This window comes from Diceros bicornis, chromosome 23, assembly GCF_020826845.1.
Source record: "Diceros bicornis minor isolate mBicDic1 chromosome 23, mDicBic1.mat.cur, whole genome shotgun sequence".
Lineage (NCBI taxonomy): Eukaryota > Metazoa > Chordata > Mammalia > Perissodactyla > Rhinocerotidae > Diceros > Diceros bicornis.
Window position 1 is genome coordinate 43,038,554 of NC_080762.1, and position 22,455 is coordinate 43,061,008.

At 41.6% G+C, this 22,455-nt stretch overlaps 1 protein-coding gene across 1 annotated transcript in view; it reads left to right on the forward strand.

Moving 5' to 3' along the window:
• Nucleotides 1-5,130: 5,130 nt before the first annotated feature.
• The window catches only part of MDN1 (midasin AAA ATPase 1), a 173,539-nt gene continuing 156,214 nt past the window's right edge, over nucleotides 5,131-22,455 (forward strand). Inside the window, exon 1 of the mRNA XM_058566628.1 lies at nucleotides 5,131-5,381. Coding sequence (XP_058422611.1) covers nucleotides 5,280-5,381 — 102 coding nt within the window. The 5' untranslated portion in view covers nucleotides 5,131-5,279. The remainder of the gene's footprint in view (nucleotides 5,382-22,455) is intronic.

The window sequence follows — 22,455 nt, forward strand, 5'->3', positions numbered from 1 at the left end:
GGAAAATGTTCATATGTTCTGCCCATTTTTTGAGTGGGTTGTTTTTTTACTGTTGAGTTGTATGAGTTCTTTATATGTTTTGGAAGTTAACCCCTTGTCATATATATGATTTGCAAATATTTTCTCCCAGTTGGTGTGTTGTCTTTCATTTATTTATGGTTTCCTTTGCCTTGCAAGAGCTTTTTAGTCTGAAGTAGTCCCATTTATTTATTTTTTCTTTTGTTTCCCTTGCCTGAGTAGACATAGTATTCAAAAAGATGCTGCTAAGACCGATGTCAAAGAGTGTACTACCTATATTTTCTTCTAGGAGTTTTGTGGTTTCAGGTCTTACATTCAAGTCTTTAATCCATTTTGAGTTAATTTTTGTGGATGGTGAAAGATAATGGTCTACTTTCATTCTTTTGCATGTGGCTGTCCAGTTTTCCCAACACCATTTATTGAAGAGACTTTCCTTTCTCCATCATATGTTCTTAGCTCCTTTGTCAAAGATTAGCTGTCCGTATACGTGTAGTTTTATTTCTGGGCTTTCAATTCTGTTCCATTGATCTGTGTGTCTGTTTTCGTGCCAGTACCATGCTATTTTGATTACTATAGCTTTGTACTATAATTTGAAGTCAGGGATTGTGATGCTTTTGGCTTTGTTCTTTTTTCTCAGGATTGCTTTGGCAGTAACTTGTGCTTTTGACCTGTAGAATCTCCCAACAGTCTGGGTTTTGCTGATTACATATTCATATGCAGTTTAACACATTCCTCTATGCTCTTTATTTTCTGCAACTTGGCAGCTGGATCTAGAGATTTGATCCTTTTGATAAGACTATAGGTGGTGTATATTATGTTCTTTCATTGGGAACCACCTAAAGTCTGTTTATTTGCTCTTTTTGTGATGTTAACAGGCATTTGACATCCAGAGTTACTGCTTGGATCAATTAATTGGGGGTTGGAAAATGGTGATATTCTAATTCTGTCAATTCTTTTTCAAACAATTTATTTATTTTTTTCTCCCCAAAGCCCCAGTAGACAGTTGTATGTCATAGTTGCGCATCCCGTATGTGGGATGCGGCCTCAGCATGGCCGGAGAAGCGGTATGTCAGTGTGCGCCTGGGATCTGAACCCGGGCCACCAGCAGCGGAGTGCATGCACTCAACCGCTAAGCCACGGGGCCGCCCCCTGTCAATTCTTTTTCAAATTAACAAAAATATTTTTATGAGGAGACACTTCTCATCATCTTCTACTTGGTTACCCACTAGTACAATTCATGTAGGAAAAGCAAGATTTTTTTTTTTTTTTTGCTGAGGAAGATTTGCCCTGAGCTAACATCCACTGCCAATCTTCCTCTTTTTGTATGTGAGCCGCCACCACAGCATGGCCACTGACAGACGAGTGGTGTAGGTCTGTGCCTGGGAACCGAACTTGGGCTGCTGAAGTGCAGCATGCTGAGCTTAACCACTAGACCACTGGGGCTGGCCTGGCAAGACAAATTTTTGATATCTTCTCTGTCTTTACCAGCTTGCAAGATTGATTTTTTTCCCTCTTCAAAGGTAATCAATTTTTAAAAATATTATTATGTGTTCATGAATTTAAACATGTATAAAAGGCTTCAATTCATTGCAATTATTAGCCTTATTGAAGCTCAAATTGTACCATCTTTGATCAGTGGGAGCTTCTTCAAGTTGGTACTGTGCAGGAGGGAAAGAAATCTTTTTCCTCTACCTATTTTGGGTTCTCTTGTTTGGGCCCTGTAAATCAGACTAACAAAAGACAAATTAACAAGAGAAAAACAAACAGAAGTTTCTTAACACGTGCACCATGCGTACACATGGGAGCACTCAGCAATGAGTAACTCAGAAAGGTGGCTAGAACTTGGGCTTATATAGCATCTTGAAAAAATAAATCAATTTTTAGAGAGGTGTGTGAAAGATGACATGAGTGGACTTATATTAAAACAGAGCTGGAGCAGCCATTTCAGAGGAATTGCCTTGCATGTCTTGCTTTCTTTATCTTCGAAACTGGACCAAACTCCAATAATCCAAGAAGTCAGTAAGGACAAGAATATCCTGTTTGTAAGGACTGATGAAACCGAACTTTGCTGATGACTGAATTGCTAACCAATCAATGAAGCACAAGTCTAGCCTTTTGCTTGTTGACCCAATCTCAAACTAACCTATGAAGTACAAACCTAGCCTTACCTCATCCAGCACCGATGAACTCTTTTTTTTTTAAATAATTTTATTTATTTATTTATTTTCCCTCCAAAGCCCCAGTAGATAGTTGTATGTCATAGTTGTACATCCTTCTAGTTGCTGTATGTGGGACGTGGCCTCAGCATGGCCGGAGAAGCGGTGTGTCGGTGGGCACCTGGGATCCGAATCCAGGCCGCCAGCAGCAGAGCGTGCGCACTTAACCGCTAAGCCATGGGACCGGCCCCATGAACTCTTTTTTAATACAACTTACCTCATCTTCCTCCCTTTTCCCATAAAAACGCTGATCCCCTCTCCTGTAAATGGAACACACTTGAGTTTCCACTCGAATCTGTGCCTCCCAAATTGCAATTCTTGAGACCCCAAATAAACTTTTTGCTTCTCTTGCAGTTTCTGCCTCTTATTTGTTGAAAAGTGACAAGACAAAGGAAAAGAACTTTGAGCTTCTAGGGGTGGCAAATTGTGCAGAGGCAAATATATGGGGAAACAAATGGTAGATAAGGGCTAGTTTTAGCGAGGCTTGTTATGTAGTTTCCTCTGATGCCATCTCTGGGCTGATAAGGGTCTAGAGTTGTCTCCAGTGATTAATGTCTGTCCTCACTGGTAGAGAGCGGAGGGGGAACACGTTTACAAATTTATGCCTTGCTTTTAGGCAAATAGGTGGAGGGCAGAGAGCTTTTGTATCTGCTTCTTCTCAATTGCCTTCAGCTCAAGAAATATACCTTCCAGACAAAGAAGTAATACATTTGTGAAGAAATGACAAGACAAAAGGGGTTTGGGCTAAGGGCAGTAAATTGTAGGGAAGTGACTAGGAGATATGTGGAGGGGACACTAGTGGAACGTAACAGTTATTTTACTAAGTTTGTACAGACTCATTTCTGTGTCAATTACCAGTCTCTGGTGATAAGGATGTTCTTTTATTCCTTGTACAGGGAGGGCACCTTTCTCATGGGAAATTTTATGGCCTGTTTTTAGGTAGGAAAGGCAGAGGATCAGACAGCCCTTCCTGCATCTGCTGTTTTTTTAAGTGCCTTAGCTCAAAATAGTCAATATGCCAAAGTGGCATATTCTGAGGTAGCACACCCTGAACTCCTTCATGCCTAAGCGGCATACTTTGGGGGGGTGTATTCTGCTACCGCTTAGTACCTGAGTCCTTTTGACATGACCCTAGCAGTCTTTTAAAAAATATTATTTTACCTTTTATTATTGAAATTTTCAAACACGCACAAAAGTAGAAAGAAGAGTACAACAAACTCCCTTTACCCAGCGTTCAGTTTCAATAATCATCAATATATTGCCAACCTTGTTTCATCTATACGTACACATACCCTATGCCTTGCTGAATATTATCATCATTATTTTTAGAGTTGTTTGAGGTATAATTTACATACCGTGAAATTCACCCATTGAAAGTGTGCAATTCAATTATTTTAGTAAATTTATAGAGTTGTGCCACCATCACCACAATGCAGTCTTAGAACATTTCCATCACCCAAAAATGTTGCCTTATGGTTGTTTGCAGTCAATCCTCTTTTCCACTCCCAAACCAGGCAACCACTGATCTGATCCATCAATTTAGTTACTCAAGAGCTGTTAATCTTCCTGCTGCTGCCCAGCTGAAAGTCTTGAGATTTCTCTTAACAGTTATCCTGAACGTTCCTTTTACAATTTTCTTTCTGTGTTGAATATCTCATTTCCTAGATCCCTTGTCTTCCCTTTCCTTGGTTTATAATCTCATATAAAGGAGGACCTCTTTCAACAGATTCCTGAGAGTGTGTAGGGGAGGAAAAATAATTTCCCCTCTACCCTTCTAAGTTCTTGGCTGTGACCCCTGTAATTAAAATATGAATTAACAAGAGAAAAACACACAGAAATTTATTCACATGTATCCTTCTTATATACATAGGAGATAGCCAGGGGAAAAAATGAGTAACTCCCCAAGCATGGGTCATTTTTCATCCATTGTGCTGTGTCCTCAGGGATCCCTGTCAATCTTCCTGGAAATTTAAAAAATATTATTTGGAAATGTTTTCTGCCCCATTTTCACAGTTTACTTGCTCTGGAAGTTCTGCGCTTGAGTTTGAGTTCCCCTAGAAGCAAACATTCAAACTCCAGAAAAAAACTCAAATCCAAATGCAGTTTAAAAAGATTGAGGGCCGGGCCTGGGGCAGGGGGCGGGGGTGGGGGGGGGGTGGGGGGGGTTTAGCTGTTAAATGCGCGCACTCTGCTGCTGGCGGCCTGGGGTCGGATCCCAGGCGCCCACGGACGCACCTGCTTCTCCGGCCATGCTGAGGCCACGTCCCACATACAGCAACTAGAAGGATGTGCAGCTATGACATACAACTATCTACTGGGGCTTTGGGGGGAAAAAGTAAATAAATAAAATCTTAAAAAAAAAAAACAGTTAAAAAAAAAGATTGAATCATAGTATACCCTTGCCCATTGGAGATCTGTCCATGTCAGTACAGAAACTTATTTTGGAACACTTATTTCCAATATTTATATTAAGAATGTTGCAAGGGGTGTGCTGGTCATACTTGTGTGGGAATTTCCATAGGCTAGAGGTCTAGAAGGAGAATTGCTGGGTGAGAGGAGGCGAGTCTGCTTTTTTTAGATATATGATCTGGCATGTTGCAGAGGAGGGAGGCATGGTGGGCTGAGGATGACACGCCCTTAGAGGCTCCCTCGCTTCTCTGGCCTACTGGAATCTTCTGTCTCGCTGTCCTGCCACGCGTTGTGTCCGGGACCTTCCATCACTTCATGCATTGGACCCAGAACGCAATAGCCCTTCCTGCTTCAATTCCCCTCCCAGAACTGGAGCGGTAGTGACACCCGGCGTTTCCGCTGCCGAGGGGGCGGGGCTGGGGTCGCCCTGCCCTCGCCGTCGCGGGCTGATGACGCAGAGCGCCGCGTGCTCCCCCACGTGTGTCGCAGCTTTCCCGGTGTCTGCGGAGCAGCGCCGCCGGCTTCTCCTGGGGACGTAGTTGGTGGCAGCTCCGGCGCGGGCACCTCGGCGGCTCAGGGGCTCTGAGCGCGAAGCAAGGAGCGCTGGTGGCCGCCCGGGGCAGAGGGTCCGCGGTCATGGAGCACCTCTTGCTGGAGGTGGCGGCTGCGCCGCTCCGATTAATCGCTGCCAAGAACGAGAAGAGCCGCAGCGAATTGGGCAGGTTCTTGGCCAAGCAGGTAAGACGAAAAGAGAGAGAGAAAGCGCCCGGCCGACCCTGGCCGCCCTCCGCCCGCGCCCTGGGGTCCGCGCGGAGACGCGCTGGTTTAAGGCGAGAGAGAAGCGGCGTCTTGTCACTGTGGTCCCCTCGTCAGGGCTGGCCAGTGGCGGAGGCCTCCGCGCGTGTTTAAGGAGATTGGAAGGAGTCTTGTTTTTACCTGGGGGACCCTTCCCTTCCCCTCTCCACCGACTTACCTACATGCAGCGTTCTGACTGTGTGTGGCAGGCGTGGCCTTCGGAAAGAAATATGGTTTGTTTTACTGTAATTGAGGTTGCGTGTCTGCCCTTTTGACATGTGGATTACCTGAGTGTGCCGAGTCCGGCCACCCCTGTTAGTTTGGGTGATTGTTTTTCTTTTCCGTCCCGTCTCTTCTTTTTTGGCCCATTGACGACTATTGATTGCGTTCTTGCTGTGAATAAGGCACAGGGTGGCACTGGGCGGAGACAGCCGTTACGATCTTGCCCCCTGGGAATTTAGCGTCTATTTTTGGAGACAATTCGTAAACGCAGAAAACAACTGAACGACAAAGCAAGACAGCTAGTGCTAACTGTGTGATATTAACCATAGGAATTATGAGGTGAATTAGAGTTTTCTGGAAATGGGTCTTTGGCCTTTTAAGAGCCTTCTCTCATTGACCCCCGCCTTCCGCGTCTGAGTTGAGGACCCTTATCACGCGTTTTTCACGTTGCGTTTTAATTTCTTATTTTATGCTTCCCCACCCCCAATATCTGTGAGCTTCTTGAGAGTAGAAAATGTGGGGCTTTTTTTCTAACTCTAATGTCTAGAACTTATAAAGTCACAAATGAATTGTCTATGTATATATCCCATTGCTTAGGAAGCAATGGCAGTATTTTGGGTCTGGAGCAGCAGGGAACTAATATAAGAGGCAGTTCTTTTTGGTGACAACAAATTGAAAGTGTGAAGCAAAGGGGAGGGAGGAGTCGAAGACATCCCTGGGGCTTTTGGCCTGTGAGCCCCTGGTAAAGGGAATCGCTAACAAAAATGGGGAGGTCTAGAAAGAAAACTGATTTTTGATAGGCTAGGCTAAGGAAAGAGATAAATCAGTTTATACGAGCTGAGCTTCTGGTGACAGGCTCCTGAATTATATATTGTTACTAGAGGTATTTTTCTATAAGTGGGCTTTAGAATTTAGAGCAGAGGGAATCTAGGGATCATGAACCAGCACTAGGGGATTTATGATTCCCTATCACTGTAATTGGCTGCAAAATTGGTGTTAATGTATTGGGAGTAGGGTGGGGAAATGGTTTGTAGTCCATATTAGATAAGATTTTAGAAATCTGACACGCTGAAGTGTGAGAACCACTCATGTAGCTTCTGAGACTATATAGTAATGCTGCTGGACTCAAAAGCTAATAGAAAGTTCACTTGAATTAAGGAGATTGGGATACTTTTGCTTCTCCCTTTTCTTTGCCACACATTGTCAAATTCTATCCAGTCTCAGAGATGTCTTTCAGATTTGTTTCTTTCCATTTTCAGTAATAATTTCAAACCTTTCACTCAGAAGAGTTGATTGTGTTGCCATTCTATTTTTCTCCTGTATTTGGAAACAAAACGATTTTTATTGGTCAGCAAAGACTTTTAAAACATTGATTCTCATTGGAGTTTGGGATCTGAAGTAAGAATTTTTTAGGATTGTGCTTCTTTCTATGTTCTTTATCTCTGGTGATACCACCCTTTCTCTAGCCAGTCACTTATTATAGAGAACTGAGTGTCCTCAACTCTTTTCACTCCTTTTCCTTCACATATAGCCAGGTCCTCCTGATTTTACTTCCTCAGTGTTGAATCTGTTCCTTCCTCTTCATCCCTACTACCACTACCATCCTACAGTTCTGTCTCCCAATTCCAGCAGGTGGGTTTTCCAGCACCACCAAGCAATTCTGGGACACCAGCTGGGTGTCCTACAATTTAATCCAGTTCTGGCACTATCTACCTGGAGGTTCGATTAATTTGCTAGAGCCGCTCACAGAACTCAGAGGAACATTTTACTATTAGGTCACTGGTTTATTATGAAAAAATATAGTTCAGGAACTGCCAGATGGAAGAGATGTATAGGGCAAGGTATGTGGGAAGGGGTACAGTGCTTCCATGCCCTCTCCAGGGGCACCACTCTCTCCATATCTCCACGTGTTCACCAACCTGGAAGCTCTGCGAACCATGTCCTTTTGGGTTTTTATGGAGGCTTCATTACATAGGCCTGATTCATTAAATCTTGGGCCGTTGGTGATTGAACACAATCTCCAGCCTCTCTCCCTTCCCCAGAGGTCAGGGGTTAGAACTGAAAGTTCCAACTCTCTGAACACATGTTTGGTTCTCCTGGCAGCCAGCCCCCATCCTTGGGTGCTTTCCAAAATTCACCTCATTAACATAACAGAAGATGCCTTTATCACTCTCATCACAGGAAATTCCAAGGGTTTTAGGAACTCTCTGCAAGGAATGGGGTCAAAGACCAAATATGTATTTCTTATTATAAATCATAATATCACACATCTTTACCTCTTTGATGATTGTCTATAATCAGGAAGAGCAGAGTAATTAAGAGCATGCTTGGGTGCTGAAACTGAAGTATGGCTGAAGATCAAATCCATTCCTTTACTTAATTGCTTTTGGGGCCTTGGACAAGTTACTTAACCTACCTAAGACTCAATTTCTCGATATATTACATATGGTAGCTGCTAAATGGTTACAGGGAGTAGTTAAAAGCAGGGACTCTGGAGCCAGACGCTGTGACATGGATTCCTGGTTCTGCTGCTAGCTTTGTGATCTTAACCCCTTTTTTATTTTTCAGTTTCCTTATCTGTAAAATGGGGATAATATTACCTACTTTATGGGTTGCTGTGAGGTTTCGATGCCTAGAATATAGTTAAGTGCTGTCTATAAAAGTGGTTGCTATTGTTATTGTTATAAATAAGATTCTTGTGAGATCTAGATAATGCATATGAGGAGCTTACCACAGTGCCTGGCACATAGTAGGTAATCAATACATGTGAGCTATGTCAATCTACAAAAATAAGAAACCAGTTTAAGAGGGAAACCTTGTATTTGCTATCAAATAATTGCAATTCGGGGAGCACAGATTCAGGTAAAAACTCAAATAGTGTCCCGATTGCAGAAGGGCTCAAGGTTTTTATGGGAAAAGGGGAGGAAGATGAGGTAAGTTGTAGTAAAGAAGAGTTCATTTGTGCTAGATGAGGTAAGGCTAGGTTTGTACTTCATAGACTGGCTTGAGATTCACTCATCAGGCAAAAGGCTAGACTTGTACTTCATTGATTGGTTCTTGATTCAGTCATCAGCAAAGTCCAGTTTCCTCACTCCTTACAAACAGCTTGTTCTTGTCCTTACTGACTTCTTGGAATATTGGTGGTTTGGTCCAGTTTGGAAGATAAAAAAAACAAGACGGGCAAGGCAGTTCCTCAGAAATGGCTGCTCCAGCTCTGTTTTAATATGGTTTCACTCATGTCATCTTTCATTTCCTCCTTTTGATCATGATCTTTCTCTTAAAGCATCACTGATCAAACACTGGAAAGCATTGCTGCTCGACTATTGGAAAGCATTGCTGCTCAGCGATCAAAGCATAGTTGGGGGGCCAGCCCCGTGGTGCCCCAGGTTCGGATCCCGGGCGCGCACCGACGCACCGCTTCTCTGGCCATGCTGAGGCAGCGTCCCACATACAGCAACTAGAAGGATGTGCAACTATGACATGCAACTATCTACTGGGGCTTTGGGGGAAAAAAAAAGGAGGAGGATTGGCAATAGGTGTTAGCTCAGAGCTGGTCTTCCTCAGCAAAAAGAGGAGGATTAGCATGGATGTTAGCTCAGGGCTGATCTTCCTCACACACACACACACAAAAGCATTCTTGGGCCCTCGTCACCAGGAGGGCTCATTCTTGGTATGAGAATGAGGAGGGAAGGCAGTTTCCTTAGGAGCTTTTAGGTCACAGTTGAGCAACAAGAGTGCCAGAGCCAAGGAAGGCTCTATTGTCAAGTTCTTTTAAGGGTAAACATCTTCTGCAGTTCCTTGAAGTTTCTCATGTGAAGTTTCATAAACCTTAGTAATCACTTCGATGCACTGGGTGACCATTATCTGAGTGGTGTTTTTATAACATTGAGCTATGCAGAGGAGACAAAGTTTTACAACAATGAGAATTCTTCTAATAACAAAATGCCAAGCTCAAATTGGAGAATAGACCTGAACCAGGAGGCAATGCCTGAGGGCAGTCAGCTAAAGAGATCAAAGAACTAGGATGTCAGTGGGCACTGCATTTTTTTTTTTCATAATTTTATTTATTTATTTTTTCCCCCAAAGCCCCAGTAGATAGTTGTATGTCACAGCTGCACATCCTTCTAGTTGCTGTATGTGGGACGTGGCCCCAGCATGGCTGGAGAAGTGGTGCGTCGGTGCACGCCCGGGATCCGAACTCGGGCCGCCAGCAGCGGAGCGCGCGCACCCAACCGCCAAGCCACGGGGCCGGCCCCAATGGGCACTGCATTTAATCAGTCAACTTGTGCTGGGATTCTGTCTGATTCGGACTGCGTTGCCAGAGGTGTTTACCCAAGTAAAACAAGAGGTATTTACAACAGTTATAAATATTACCTCTTAAATCTCTGGAGGTTTGATTTATAGGTAAGAAGTTCTAAACAGCACAAGGAATTAGGAGAGGAATGGCAGAGAGATTGATAATTAAATATGCTAAAGGATTCTCTAGATTCGTGTACAGGATGAGGCTTCTGATAACAAACCCAATAGTCAGAAAGATTTCAACCTTTTGTAATAGATTGGGAGATGCAGCTAAGAGTATAGTTTTTCCAAGAAAGAGAGGAAGACAATAAGGTAGAATTTTGTAATTTCTTACCAAGTTCAGTTTTATAATCTGAAAGTTTATCAGAAAACTGTATTCTGAAGTGAGTGTCAGAATCCTTTCCGTGAATCTGTCTGAAGATGAGACATTTTTGCAAAAGCATCAGAGTAAAACAATTAGTATCTATAGATGACAAAAGACTTAACATTGTAATGCAATTGACAAAGAAACTTGGTTATCTTTATGACACACATTTTGAGATAGTGACTAGAGTTATGACTGACTGATAATGTTATACCAAGACATATCAGAATTTTAGGAATTCTTTTGAGGTAAGGTGTTCAAGGGACACCCTGGAAAACCTGGAAGTTATTTCCAGGTCTACAAGACTTCATTTAGAATTTGATTTTGAGAAGTTTGTTGAAAATATCAAAATGTTTTAAAACACTTGGTCAAATAGGATCATAAATCACTGTGAAACAGTGCTTAGTTATCCATTTAACGAAAGTGACAACAGAAGATGTTAAAGGCAAACACAGTTAAACAGTTGAAATAAATTAGCTCTCTTAATAGAAAGGCCTCAGCTTTTTGAACATAGGAAATTATTTTGATAAAACATAAAATCCCTGCCTTTTTGGTAGACTACTCAAAGGTAAAGAAAAAAACCTTTCATAATCTCTTTATCAAGAGCAGACCAACCATCCAAGAAAACTGTTCTTTTGAAAGAGAGAAAACCAAATTCTAATTTCATGCATCTTTCTTTTGATACTAAAACTCATTTACTTATTAAATTCATTTCAATCTTAGCCAGCTTGACCGTGCACAAAACTCTTTTCTCAGGGTTCCTCTTCTACAAATCTTCCATAACTTTCTTTTTTTTACATCCAAAACTTGGCCCTTCCTCTTTCCTATAAGCAATTTTACTTTAAGACAAATTTACCTTCTTAACAAAAACATCTCCCTTCCTTAATATCTTCTTTTACTGCAAACATACATTTTCTCATAGCGTAAAATTATTTTTTTAACATGGCACAAGACTTATTTTCTAATAGACTGTTATGAGAGGTTTGGGGATTCGATCGGAGACGTAAAAGACACTTTCCACTCCAAACAAATGGACTGAAGGTATATTTTATTATATAGAGGATAGTAAAGGTGACAGTCTGCAAACAGATCTAAATAGGTCAAATATTAAGAGGGAAAAAACATCAGCCCGACTGGAAAGGGAAAACACCCACATCGGCTGAAGAGAAATGACACAAATCAACCGGAAAGAGAAACACCAGGTTGACCGAAAAGAGAACACATCAAATCAGTTACTTCATATCAAATCAATTACTTCACATCAAATCAGTTACTCACAACATCCTCGCCCCACTGCCGGGAGAGCCCTGTCAATCGACGCGGCTGGGCAAGGATCACACGTCCTGGGCAAGGTGTCCCTTCCACAGGTGGAACTCTCACTGGGTCTCAGTTTCCAGCAGTTTTTATACCATCAGTAATTTTCAGAGTAAGCAATTACAGAGTTTGCAGAGCAAGCATTTAGTGTTCCCATGCACAAAATGGTTATCAGTGGCGTACGTGCACTGAGCCCCCTGGCTAACGTCCCAGCCCAGTAGTTGTGTACGTGCATTGTTCTCTTTGGTTATCGTCCCAGCCCGGCACAGATGGCCAGTCCATCCCGTGCTACGACGCTCCAAGAGCCTTGAAATGTTACAACTTGCAACTCTCTCCGTGGGAGAAAGGGCAGTTCCCGGGAAAAGGCCAGTTCCCACCACACAGAAAGCAGCTTTGTATTTCTTTTTGTGCTGGTGGCTGTAGGTCAATGGAGCGGCCAAACATGGCTGTACTCATGTCAAGACATATTCGGCCGTGGCCGTCTCCATTAACCATAAGACACCATATGCACAGACAATGAACTTCGTACACAAGTACATAAGGCACATCCAAGAATCCAAAATCCAATGACTACAATAATTATAAAACTATCTCACAATAAAGGACCCAAACCCCAAGGTAGCCAATCAAATAACCCCTTAGAATATGAAATGTTATTAACTTGATCTTGCAAATCATGTACAGCATCAAAGATAACATTAGATAAGGTAAGACTTAGGCCTAACAAACTAGCTGGTAGAAGTCCAGATCAGCCCCCATTACAGAGGGTAGCAGAAGGCAGGGTAATAGAGAAATTATCTGATATTGTGAAGTTGCGTGCTGTTTCTGAGACCAAATTTCTCGGCCATTCATAGTCCAGGTTATAGGTCCCACTGGTGTAGAGCAGTTGGTCTAACAGTGCAGGGTCAAAGGTTGTCCTACAGATGCAACTAATGCCTCTGTGTGTAGGTCTGCTGCTGCAGCAGACATGGAGGTGCAGCACAGCATAGCGAACACAGCAGGAGTATCTATTCACGCAAAGAAACAGAATTTTTAGGAACATGATATAACTGTTCATTTCCTGGATACATAACTATGAGTGTTGCAGTGGGCCCTTGGGCCACTACTTCTGCGGCACGGGGAGCTGCATTGGATGGATGTGTCACCCACACTTTTGCTCCAGGTTTCCATCCATTTGTAGACCCAAATCCTTGCATTCCTCTTTTAGTTAATTCACTTGGAGGCTGTCCTTGTGACACATTTGGAGTCAAGAGGGGAAGCACCAATAATTGTCCCACTCGTTCTCCAGACTCTACAGTTAGTACTGTGTCACTACCATTATATAATATAAATTTTGTTTTTTCTTGGTAATCTGGATCAATGACTCCTCCCAGTACATCAATACCTTTTGCTGCCAGTCCAGAGCGTCCTTTTAACAAACCAAAGGTATTTTTGGGAAATTGTACCCCTATCCCAGTAGGGACTATAGACTGCTTCTTAGGGGGCAATTGAATAGAATGAACAGTAGATAAATCCAATCCAGCCTCTTCGGCCGTGGCACGAAAAGGCGGTTTAGCAGACTGAGTCAGGGGCCAATAGGTTAAGGTCATAAGCTCATGGGTGGCGGCTGCCACTTCTGTAATCTTTGCTGGTAACAACCTTGACAGAGGAGTCTCATTAGGGCCTAGTGGCCTGTTATTTAACATATTTAGAGCAGTACTTAGATGGTTGTGCCACCCCTTTAATGAGCCATGACCAAGTTTCCTCAATTGTTGTTTAAGCAATCCATTCATTTGTTCTATGAGGCCTGCAGCTTGGGGGTAATAAGGTATATGATAAATCCATTCTATATAATTTTCCTTGGTATAAGTTTGAATCAACTTACCTGTAAAGTGGGAACCGTTGTCACTCTGAATTTGCCTTGGTGTTCCATAATATAACTTAATTATATCTAATAATTTTATGGCACTCTGTTGGGTGGCCACTTTAGCTGGCATAGCCAATAAATAACCAGAATATGTATCAACAGCAGTGCAGGCATAAGTATATCCACAAGAATTTGGCAATGGTCCAATAAAATCTATTTGCCAGGTATGAGTGGGAAATAATCCCTTTTGGATATGACCTTGGTAGGGGTGTGGAACTCCCCGTTTATTTAACTGTTGGCATAACTGACATTGTTGTACTGCAGTGGCAATATCATCATGGGTGACAAGGATTCCCCTTTGTTTTGCCCACCTGTATGAAGTTTATTCTCCCAAGTGTCCACTCTTTTCGTGGACCCATTGTGCTAAGCCTGGGCTGTGCGTTGCATGACTTTGCACCAGCTGATCAGCATAAGAGTTATACTTTTGTTCTGTAGAAATTACAGAACTGTGAGCATCAACATGAAATACAGTAACAATTGTATTTTGGCATCATAATCATATGTCCTTTTTGTAATTTTTTTTTAAGTTAAAAAAACTTTAATTTCGGCAGAAGTTTATCAAAAATATCAAAAGATTTTAAAACACTTGGTCAAATAGGAAATAATGCCTAGTTATTTATTTAATCAAATTGATAACAGAAACAGTTAAAGGCAAACAGAGAGTTAAAACAGTCAAAAAACAAAAACAAAAACCTTAAGGGAGAGACTTCAGTCCTTTTGAACATAGGAAATTATTTTAACAAAACATAGGTGTTTTGTCTTTTACATAGACTTACTCAAAAGAACACCTTTTAATCTCTATATAAAGAGTAGACTAAAAGTTTAAGAAAATTACCTTTATAAGAGACAAAGCCAAATTTTAATTTTTTATCAGCTTACTTTAGCCAACTTGATCATGTGCAAAACTCCTCAGGGCTTTACTTTTACAAACCTTCTGTCACTTATTTTTTACATTTAGAATTTGTCCTACGCCTTTTTTCTTTTCTTAGTACTTTAGGACAAATTTATTTTTCTTAACAAAACAAACATAAATATCTCTATTCTTTATACCTTCTTTATGGACAACATACCTTTTGCTTTTTTTGTATACAGACTTTCCAGAAATGTGTACTTTCTCATAGAAAATTCCTCAACATGCACATAACATGTTTATCATTAAACGTAAGCATCTTTCAGTTTTTTTTTTGAGATAAGAGACCATAGGCAGACAATTCTATGCTTAGTAACCAATTTTTAATGTTTTATCTTATGTGGGAACGACCCAGAGACTCAATAAATTTTTATCAACTTAATTTAGCAAAACTCTAAAGCTTCAAGTTACCAAAAAGATTTTGGAAGCTGTTTTTGAAATAGCTTTGTCTTTTAGAAGCCTCTGTGTATTAATTAAAGATTGCATTTCATCGTGAGAGGTTTTGAATCCTCTCTTTTAAGGGTGACCCTTAAGGTGAACTCATCTGAAACAGATTCTCTAGAATAGCCATCCCAATTTCAAATTACTTCAAAAGTTTATTTATTTTCACTTGCTTAATTTCAGATCAGGAATTCCGGGGGAGTTGAAGCGGGGAAGCTCAGCAAGAGAGGGGAGGGGAGCGGCAGATTCAGCTTAGGCTGCTGGCATGTTTAATTGCTTAATTATTTTTTCTTAAAGAGGCAATACAGTATTTTTGATTTTGTTTAAAAACCTCAAAAGATTAAAATAGGCTTCCCACTAGTGGTTTAACTTTTTAGCTGGCTTTTTCCAATTGCATAAGCAAACACATCAGTTTTGGTAAATTGAAATTGCCCCATTTTGGTCACTTTTTCTCTCTGGAGTCTATGGAATATTGTGGCAATGTGGTGTTACCATAAAAAACTTATCTTCTTGGATATGGGCTCCTAGCTGAATATAGCCCATTTAGCCAAGAGGTGGCCCAGAGGGCTCTCCTTGGGGACAGATGGAACTTCCCCCCTTCAAAATTACAAACATACAGAATAGACAGTTAAATGGGATCCCAAACAGAACAGATAGATGCATCTAACAGATTCCGGGTAAAAGTCCTACAATTATTCCCACTCCAGTAGGGATAGCCCTGCCTCTTAAAGAGACAGGACTCCAGATGGAGGGGAAGGGAGTTCTTGGTGTAAGCAAAAACAAACAAATAGGCAAACAAACAAATAATTCTAGAGCCTGTTTCCCTGTCATAAGAAAAATGTGCCCAGGGTCAGCGGTGCCAGGTCAGATGGAAAGCACTGGGAGCAGTCCCTAGGGCAAATCACCTAGGCAGCTGCTGGACTGTTTCCCAGGACATCCCACCCGGCCCAGACCCACCGAGCCACGGACAAAGAGCCTCCCGGCTGGCTCGCCAAATTATTATTGGATACACATTTAGGCTCACTATTTGTCACTTAAGAGGGGCCAAATAAAACTAGAATGCCAGGCTCACGGCAAGGAAAGAGTTTATTTTGGGTGACATCAGCCGGGACTGTAAATTTGAAACTTCTTTTTTCAAGAGTACATTCTCCCTTGTATTTTATCCCTATCTTCCATAGCCCGACGATAAGCAGTCAATAAACATTAACCTCGCCGTGCCAGAAAAGAAACATTATCTCTTTTTTCCTACTGTCTGCAAAGTTTTGGTCACATCCAATGATTTATATCTTGCAGACGAACATCCCAAGATTCACATAATCCTGACCTATGAGCCCACTCCCCAGCCAGAGTGCAAAAGGGAGGGTCCTCCCATCCTGGGATCTCTTCCACCTTGGCTTCAGTTACCTTTTGTTTGAACAGAAAAGCCATCTCCTTAATCGAATCCTGCTCACAGCGCCAATTATGTTATGAGAGGTTTGGGGATTCGATCGGAGACGTAAAAGACACTTTCCACTCCAAACAAATGGACTGAAGGTATATTTTATTATATAGAGGATAGTAAAGGTGACAGTCTGCAAACAGATCTAAATAGGTCAAATATTAAGAGGGAAAAAACATCAGCCCGACTGGAAAGGGAAAACACCCACATCGGCTGAAGAGAAATGACACAAATCAACCGGAAAGAGAAACACCAGGTTGACCGAAAAGAGAACACATCAAATCAGTTACTTCATATCAAATCAATTACTTCACATCAAATCAGTTGCTCACAACATCCTCGCCCCACTGCCGGGAGAGCCCTGTCAATCGACGCGGCTGGGCAAGGATCACACGTCCTGGGCAAGGTGTCCCTTCCACAGGTGGAACTCTCACTGGGTCTCAGTTTCCAGCAGTTTTTATACCATCAGTAATTTTCAGAGTAAGCAATTACAGAGTTTGCAGAGCAAGCATTTAGTGTTCCCATGCACAAAATGGTTATCAGTGGCGTACGTGCACTGAGCCCCCTGGCTAACGTCCCAGCCCAGTAGTTGTGTACGTGCATTGTTCTCTTTGGTTATCGTCCCAGCCCGGCACAGATGGCCAGTCCATCCCGTGCTACGACGCTCCAAGAGCCTTGAAATGTTACAACTTGCAACTCTCTCCGTGGGAGAAAGGACAGTTCCCGGGAAAAGGCCAGTTCCCACCACACAGAAAGCAGCTTTGTATTTCTTTTTGTGCTGGTGGCTGTAGGTCAATGGAGCGGCCAAACATGGCTGTACTCATGTCAAGACATAGACCTAAATATCTTTTAGTTTTTCTGTAATAAGAAGCCAAAAGTGGATAAACCTATGTTTAGTAATTAATGTCTAATATTTTATCTTATTTGGAAATGATCTAGATACTTGATAAATTTCTATCATTTAACTTAATTTAGCAAAATTCTTAGGTTTCAAGTTACTGAAAGGATTTTGGAGCTATTTTTAAGTACATATACCATAACACACAGTTATTGTTAAAAAGTTTGTCTTAAAACCCTTTTATCTTACTTGCATCTATTTAGTTTACTAGTTCCCAATAATTACGTTTTGATTACCTACAAAAATTTCATGGGACATTAGATAAAGTCAGCCATCAATTTTTTTACTGCCACAGTTTGTAACAAAGATAACATGAATTCATTTGGTTTTTGGTAAACCTAGGTAGAACAAAAGTTTTATATCATGTTACCTTGAAAATTATTTGGGTTAGTTTCTACTATATTTAGAAATAATTTATATAAGTGCTTACTTTAAGCTAATTAAATAGAGCTCTTTTAGAAATTATACCACCCAGAGATAGAAAAATATCACATATGTAACATGCATCTGTAGACCTATGTAGACACATAGACAGACACAAGCAGAGACCTTAAATAGGTTTCATTTAAAAATTTTAGTGATGAGATGGGTATGATAATGCAAAACTTACCAGTTTATAAGAGAATAGTTGGATCCAAACTGTGTTTCTGGCTGATGGAATAAACTCAGGTTACCTGCTCAGTCTTAGGAATTGGTGATGATCTAGATAACAGTTCCTGGAGAGGTTATAAGCACTTTGAGATAAACAAGGGGGAGCGGGGGGGGGGGGGGGTGTCAGTTGCTTATCAAAGGACTGACATACCCATCCAATTACATTATTTTTAATTTGTTTCTTTCCCTCTGGGTACATAGTTTTATTTTTAAATTTTTATTTATTTATTTATTTTCCCCCCAAAGCCCCAGTAGCTAGTTGTATATCATAGCTGCACGTCCTTCTAGTTGCTGTATGTGGGACGCGGCCTCAGCATGGCCGGAGAAGCAGTGCGTCGGTGTGTGCCTGGGATTTGAACCTGGGCCGCCAGTAGCGGAGCGCGCACACTTAACTGCTAAGCCACGGGGCCGGCCCCATAGTTTTATTTTAATTTATGGAAGAAGGCCTAAAAAAATTCCTCTTCAGGCTCTGAATATCAGCTTCCAATTTGGCCAATTTTCTGATCATGAGTTACTAAATCCTTCAAATATCTTGTCAGGTTTCAGCTGGAACAAACAGTAAATATTTCCGGCAGTATTAGACAGCTTCATTAATTTTTAATTTTCCCTTGTTTCCCCTTGACTGTTTAAGGGAATAACTTAGCAGTTTACCAGAAAATCTCTCTGAGTTTCGTTAACTCTGGGAGGGGACCAAAAGGCGGCCTTCCTTGGAAGGAAGATATGGGGGTGTATGTAAAGGCATTAACTTAACGAACTTTGTATAGGTTTTTTTTTTTTTCGGGTACTTTTTTTTTTGTTTTGTTTTTTTGTTATGAGGAAGATTAGCCCTGAGCTAACATCCATTGCCAATCCTCCTCCTTTTGCTGAGAAAGATTGGCCCTGGGCTAACATCTGTGCCCACCTTCCTCTACCTTGTACGTGGGATGCCGCCACAGCATGGCTTGATGAGTGGTGCACAGGTGCGCGCCCAGGATCCAAACCTGAGAACCCTGGGCCCCTGAAGTGGAGTGTGCAAACTTAACCACCATGCCACCGGCCGGGGCCCCTCAACTCATGTTTCTGTCCAGCCGTATCTTGGGTCCCCCAACCTGATGGTTACCAAGCCAAGCTTTCAGGACATGAAACAAGCTTAATAAAATTTTGCTGTTATTTGTAAACATTTATAGCTTCTGAGACTATAGTTTTTAAGCAAGTGTACTGAAAGGTGGTGCGCTTGATTCTTTAGGAATTAACTATCGCGTTCAAATTGTCTGGTCCAAAGTTCTCAAATCTAGTGTGCAAAAGGACACGTTTGGGAAACTCAAAGGAGCCCCAGAGTGGCCACTGTAATTTTAAATCATCTTTAGTATTTTCGGTCCATCCAGACAAAAATTTATAAGAGGAAGGATTGTAGTTCTTAGACATTAAACTAGCTGGAGTTCCCAGGGGAGGAACTTCTTAGGAACTTTTAGAAGATAAAACTCTCACGTTAAAGCATGGCCGGACAAAGAGACACCAGTTGTAAATCGCACGTTGTTGCCTGTGTTTCTGACCCACTGGCTACAGCTGTTTGGACAAACAACACAAAAGACAGAATTTAAGCGCTGACCAGACAGGGAATAAACCCTCAGACAGCAGCAGCCATAGCTGGCTCAAACAGAGAAACCCTTCCAGAAGGCAATAGCTGCGAGCTGCACAGTAAGGTGGCCCAAACAGGGAAACTCTTGCAAACGGCAAAAGCTGTGAGAAGATGTGGAGAAAATGTCTCCTGGTCGATCGACCCCACGTTGGGCTTTTGCCCCCGGAATCCCAAAGAAAGGCAATGAGCTCAGCCAAAAGGGAGGGAGGTCAGAACCTAAGTGGACTCAGGATTGGAGGAGCCAGTGGTCCGTGGAAGTGGTGAGCACACAAGGGATCTTGTGTTGGTACCGAACCCATTTTCAGGGGATGCTGGTCCACAAAGGTGAGAACGTGAGATCATTTCAGGAACTGCTTTCTGACACCATGTGTCAACCTACAAAAAACAGAAACCAGTTTAGGAGGTAAACTGTTTATTTGGGATTAAAGAATTGCAATTTGGGGAGTACAGATTCAGGTAGAAACCCTCATAGTGTCCTGGTTGTAGGAGAGGGGCTTAAGGTTTTTTTGAGAAAAAGAGAGGAAGATAAGTTGTATTTATTTTATTTTATTTTTTGTGAGGAAGCTTAGCCCTGAGCTAACATCCGCTGCCAGTCCTCCTCTTTTTGCCAAGGAAGATTGGCCCTGGGCTAACATCCGTGCCCATCTTTCTCTATTTTATATGGGACGCCACCACAGGATGGCTTGACAAGCGGTGCATCGGTGCGCACCCGAGATCCGAACCCGCGAACCCCGGGCTGCCGAAGCGGAGCATGCACGTTTACAGCTGCGCCACCAGGCCAGCCCCGATAAGTTGTATTAAAGAAGAGTTCATTGGTGCTAGATGAGGTAAGGTTAGGTTTGTACTTAATAGATTGGCTTGAGATTCGGTCATCAGGCAAAAGGCTAGACTTGTACTTTGTTTATTGGTTAGCAGTTTGGACATCAGCACAGTTTAGTTTCATGGGTCCTTACAAACAAGTGTTTTTTTTTTTTTTTTTTTTTTTTTTTGCTGAGGAATATTCGCCTTGAGCTAACATCTGTGCCAGTCTTCCTCTATTTTGTATGTGGGTTGCCGCCATAGCGTGGCCACTGACGAGTGGTGTAGGTTTGTGCCTGGAAACCGAACCTGGGCTGCCAAAGTGGAGTACGCTGAACTTAACCACTAGGCCACAGGGCTGGGCCCCCAGGATAGTGTTGTCTTGACTAACTTCTTGGAATGTTGGTGGTTTAGTCCAGTTTGGGAGATAAAGAAAACAAGACTTGCAAGGCAGTTCGTCTGAAATGGCTGCCATGGCTCTATTTTAATATGGCTCCACTCATGTCATCTTTCACAGCTATAGTAATAATACTTTTTAAAAACAGCTTTATTGAGATATAATTTACATACTGTATGATGGGTGACATTTAAGTGTGCAGGTCAGTGGTTTTTGCTACGTTCACAGATATGTGCAACTGTCACCACTTTTCATTTCTTCAAAAGAAGCCCTCATACCTTTTAGCTGTTATTCCCCATCACTGTGCTCCCTTCTCTCCCCTGCGCAACCACTAACTTACTTTTTTCTTCTATAGGTTCTCTATTCTGGTCATTTAGTATAGTTATGATTAATAAGACAAATCTGAATCTGTCACCGTCTGCTTTTATGCATCAAAATTCAAGCTTTCTAAAATGGTGTATGAAGTGTTGTTGTTTTAGTTTTCAATTTTTAAGAGACTTTTTATTTTCCGTCAACCTTATTTCCTTTTTTTGTTTGAAGTGTTTTTTTATCCAGCTCAATGGTTCTCAACTGGGGGCAAATCTGGAGATGTTTTTGGTTGTCACAACTCGTGGTGGGGGTGCTACTGACATCTAGTGTGTAGAGGCCAGGGATGCTGCTAAACATCTTATAATGCACAGGAGAGTCCCCACAACAAGGAATTATCCAGCCCCAAATGTCAGTAGTGGAAAATTAAAGAAACTCTAAATATGTGTGCACCTCATAACAGAATATAGAAATATATGAGTCAAAAAGTGACAGAAAAGGAAAAATAGACAAATTCTTAATTATAATTGGATATTTTAATACTCTATCTTCAGTAATTGATAGAACAGATACAGAAAATCAGTAAGAATGCAAAAGACTTGAATACCACTATCAACAAACCTGACCTAATTGACATTTATAGAGTGCTGTGCCCAGTAACTGCAGAATACATGTTCTGCACATTTGGAACATTCACCAAGATAGATCATATGCTGGGCCATTAAACGAATCTCAATAAACTTAGGAGAATTAAAATCATACAAGGTATATTCAGTGACCCCAGTGAAATTAAATTAGGGGGAAAAAAATCCCAAAAAGATACCAGGAAAAATCCCTAAATGTTAGAAATTAAATAACAAGATTAAAAGAAACTGATGGGGCTGGCCCCGTGGCTTAGCAGTTAAGTGCGCACGCTCCGCTACTGGTGGCGCAGGTTCGGATCCCGGGCGTGCACCGACGCACCGCTTCTCCGGCCATGCTGGGGCCGCGTCCCACGTACAGCAACTAGAAGGCTGTGCAACTGTGACATACAACTATCTACTGGGGCTTTGGGGGAAAAAATAAATAAATAAAAATTATAAAAGAAACTGATGGTTAAAAAAGAAATCACTGGGAGAATCAGAAAATAATTTGAACTGAATGATGATTTAAATAATTTGTGGGATGTAGCTAAAGCAGTATTTAGAGGGAAATTCATAACATTAAATTCTTATATTAGGAAAGAAAAGTTTGAAATTAATGATATTTCTTAAGCTTTCACCTTGGGAAATTAGAAAAAGAAGAGCAAATTAAACCCAAAATAAGCAGAAGGAAGAAAAATAAAGAGCAGAAATGAATGAAATAGAAAATAGGCAAACAATAGAGCAGAAGCTAATTCTTTGAAAGGACTGATCAAGAATAAAAGAGAAAAATGCAAACTGGTAGGACTAAAAGAAGGCCACCATTACAGGTTCT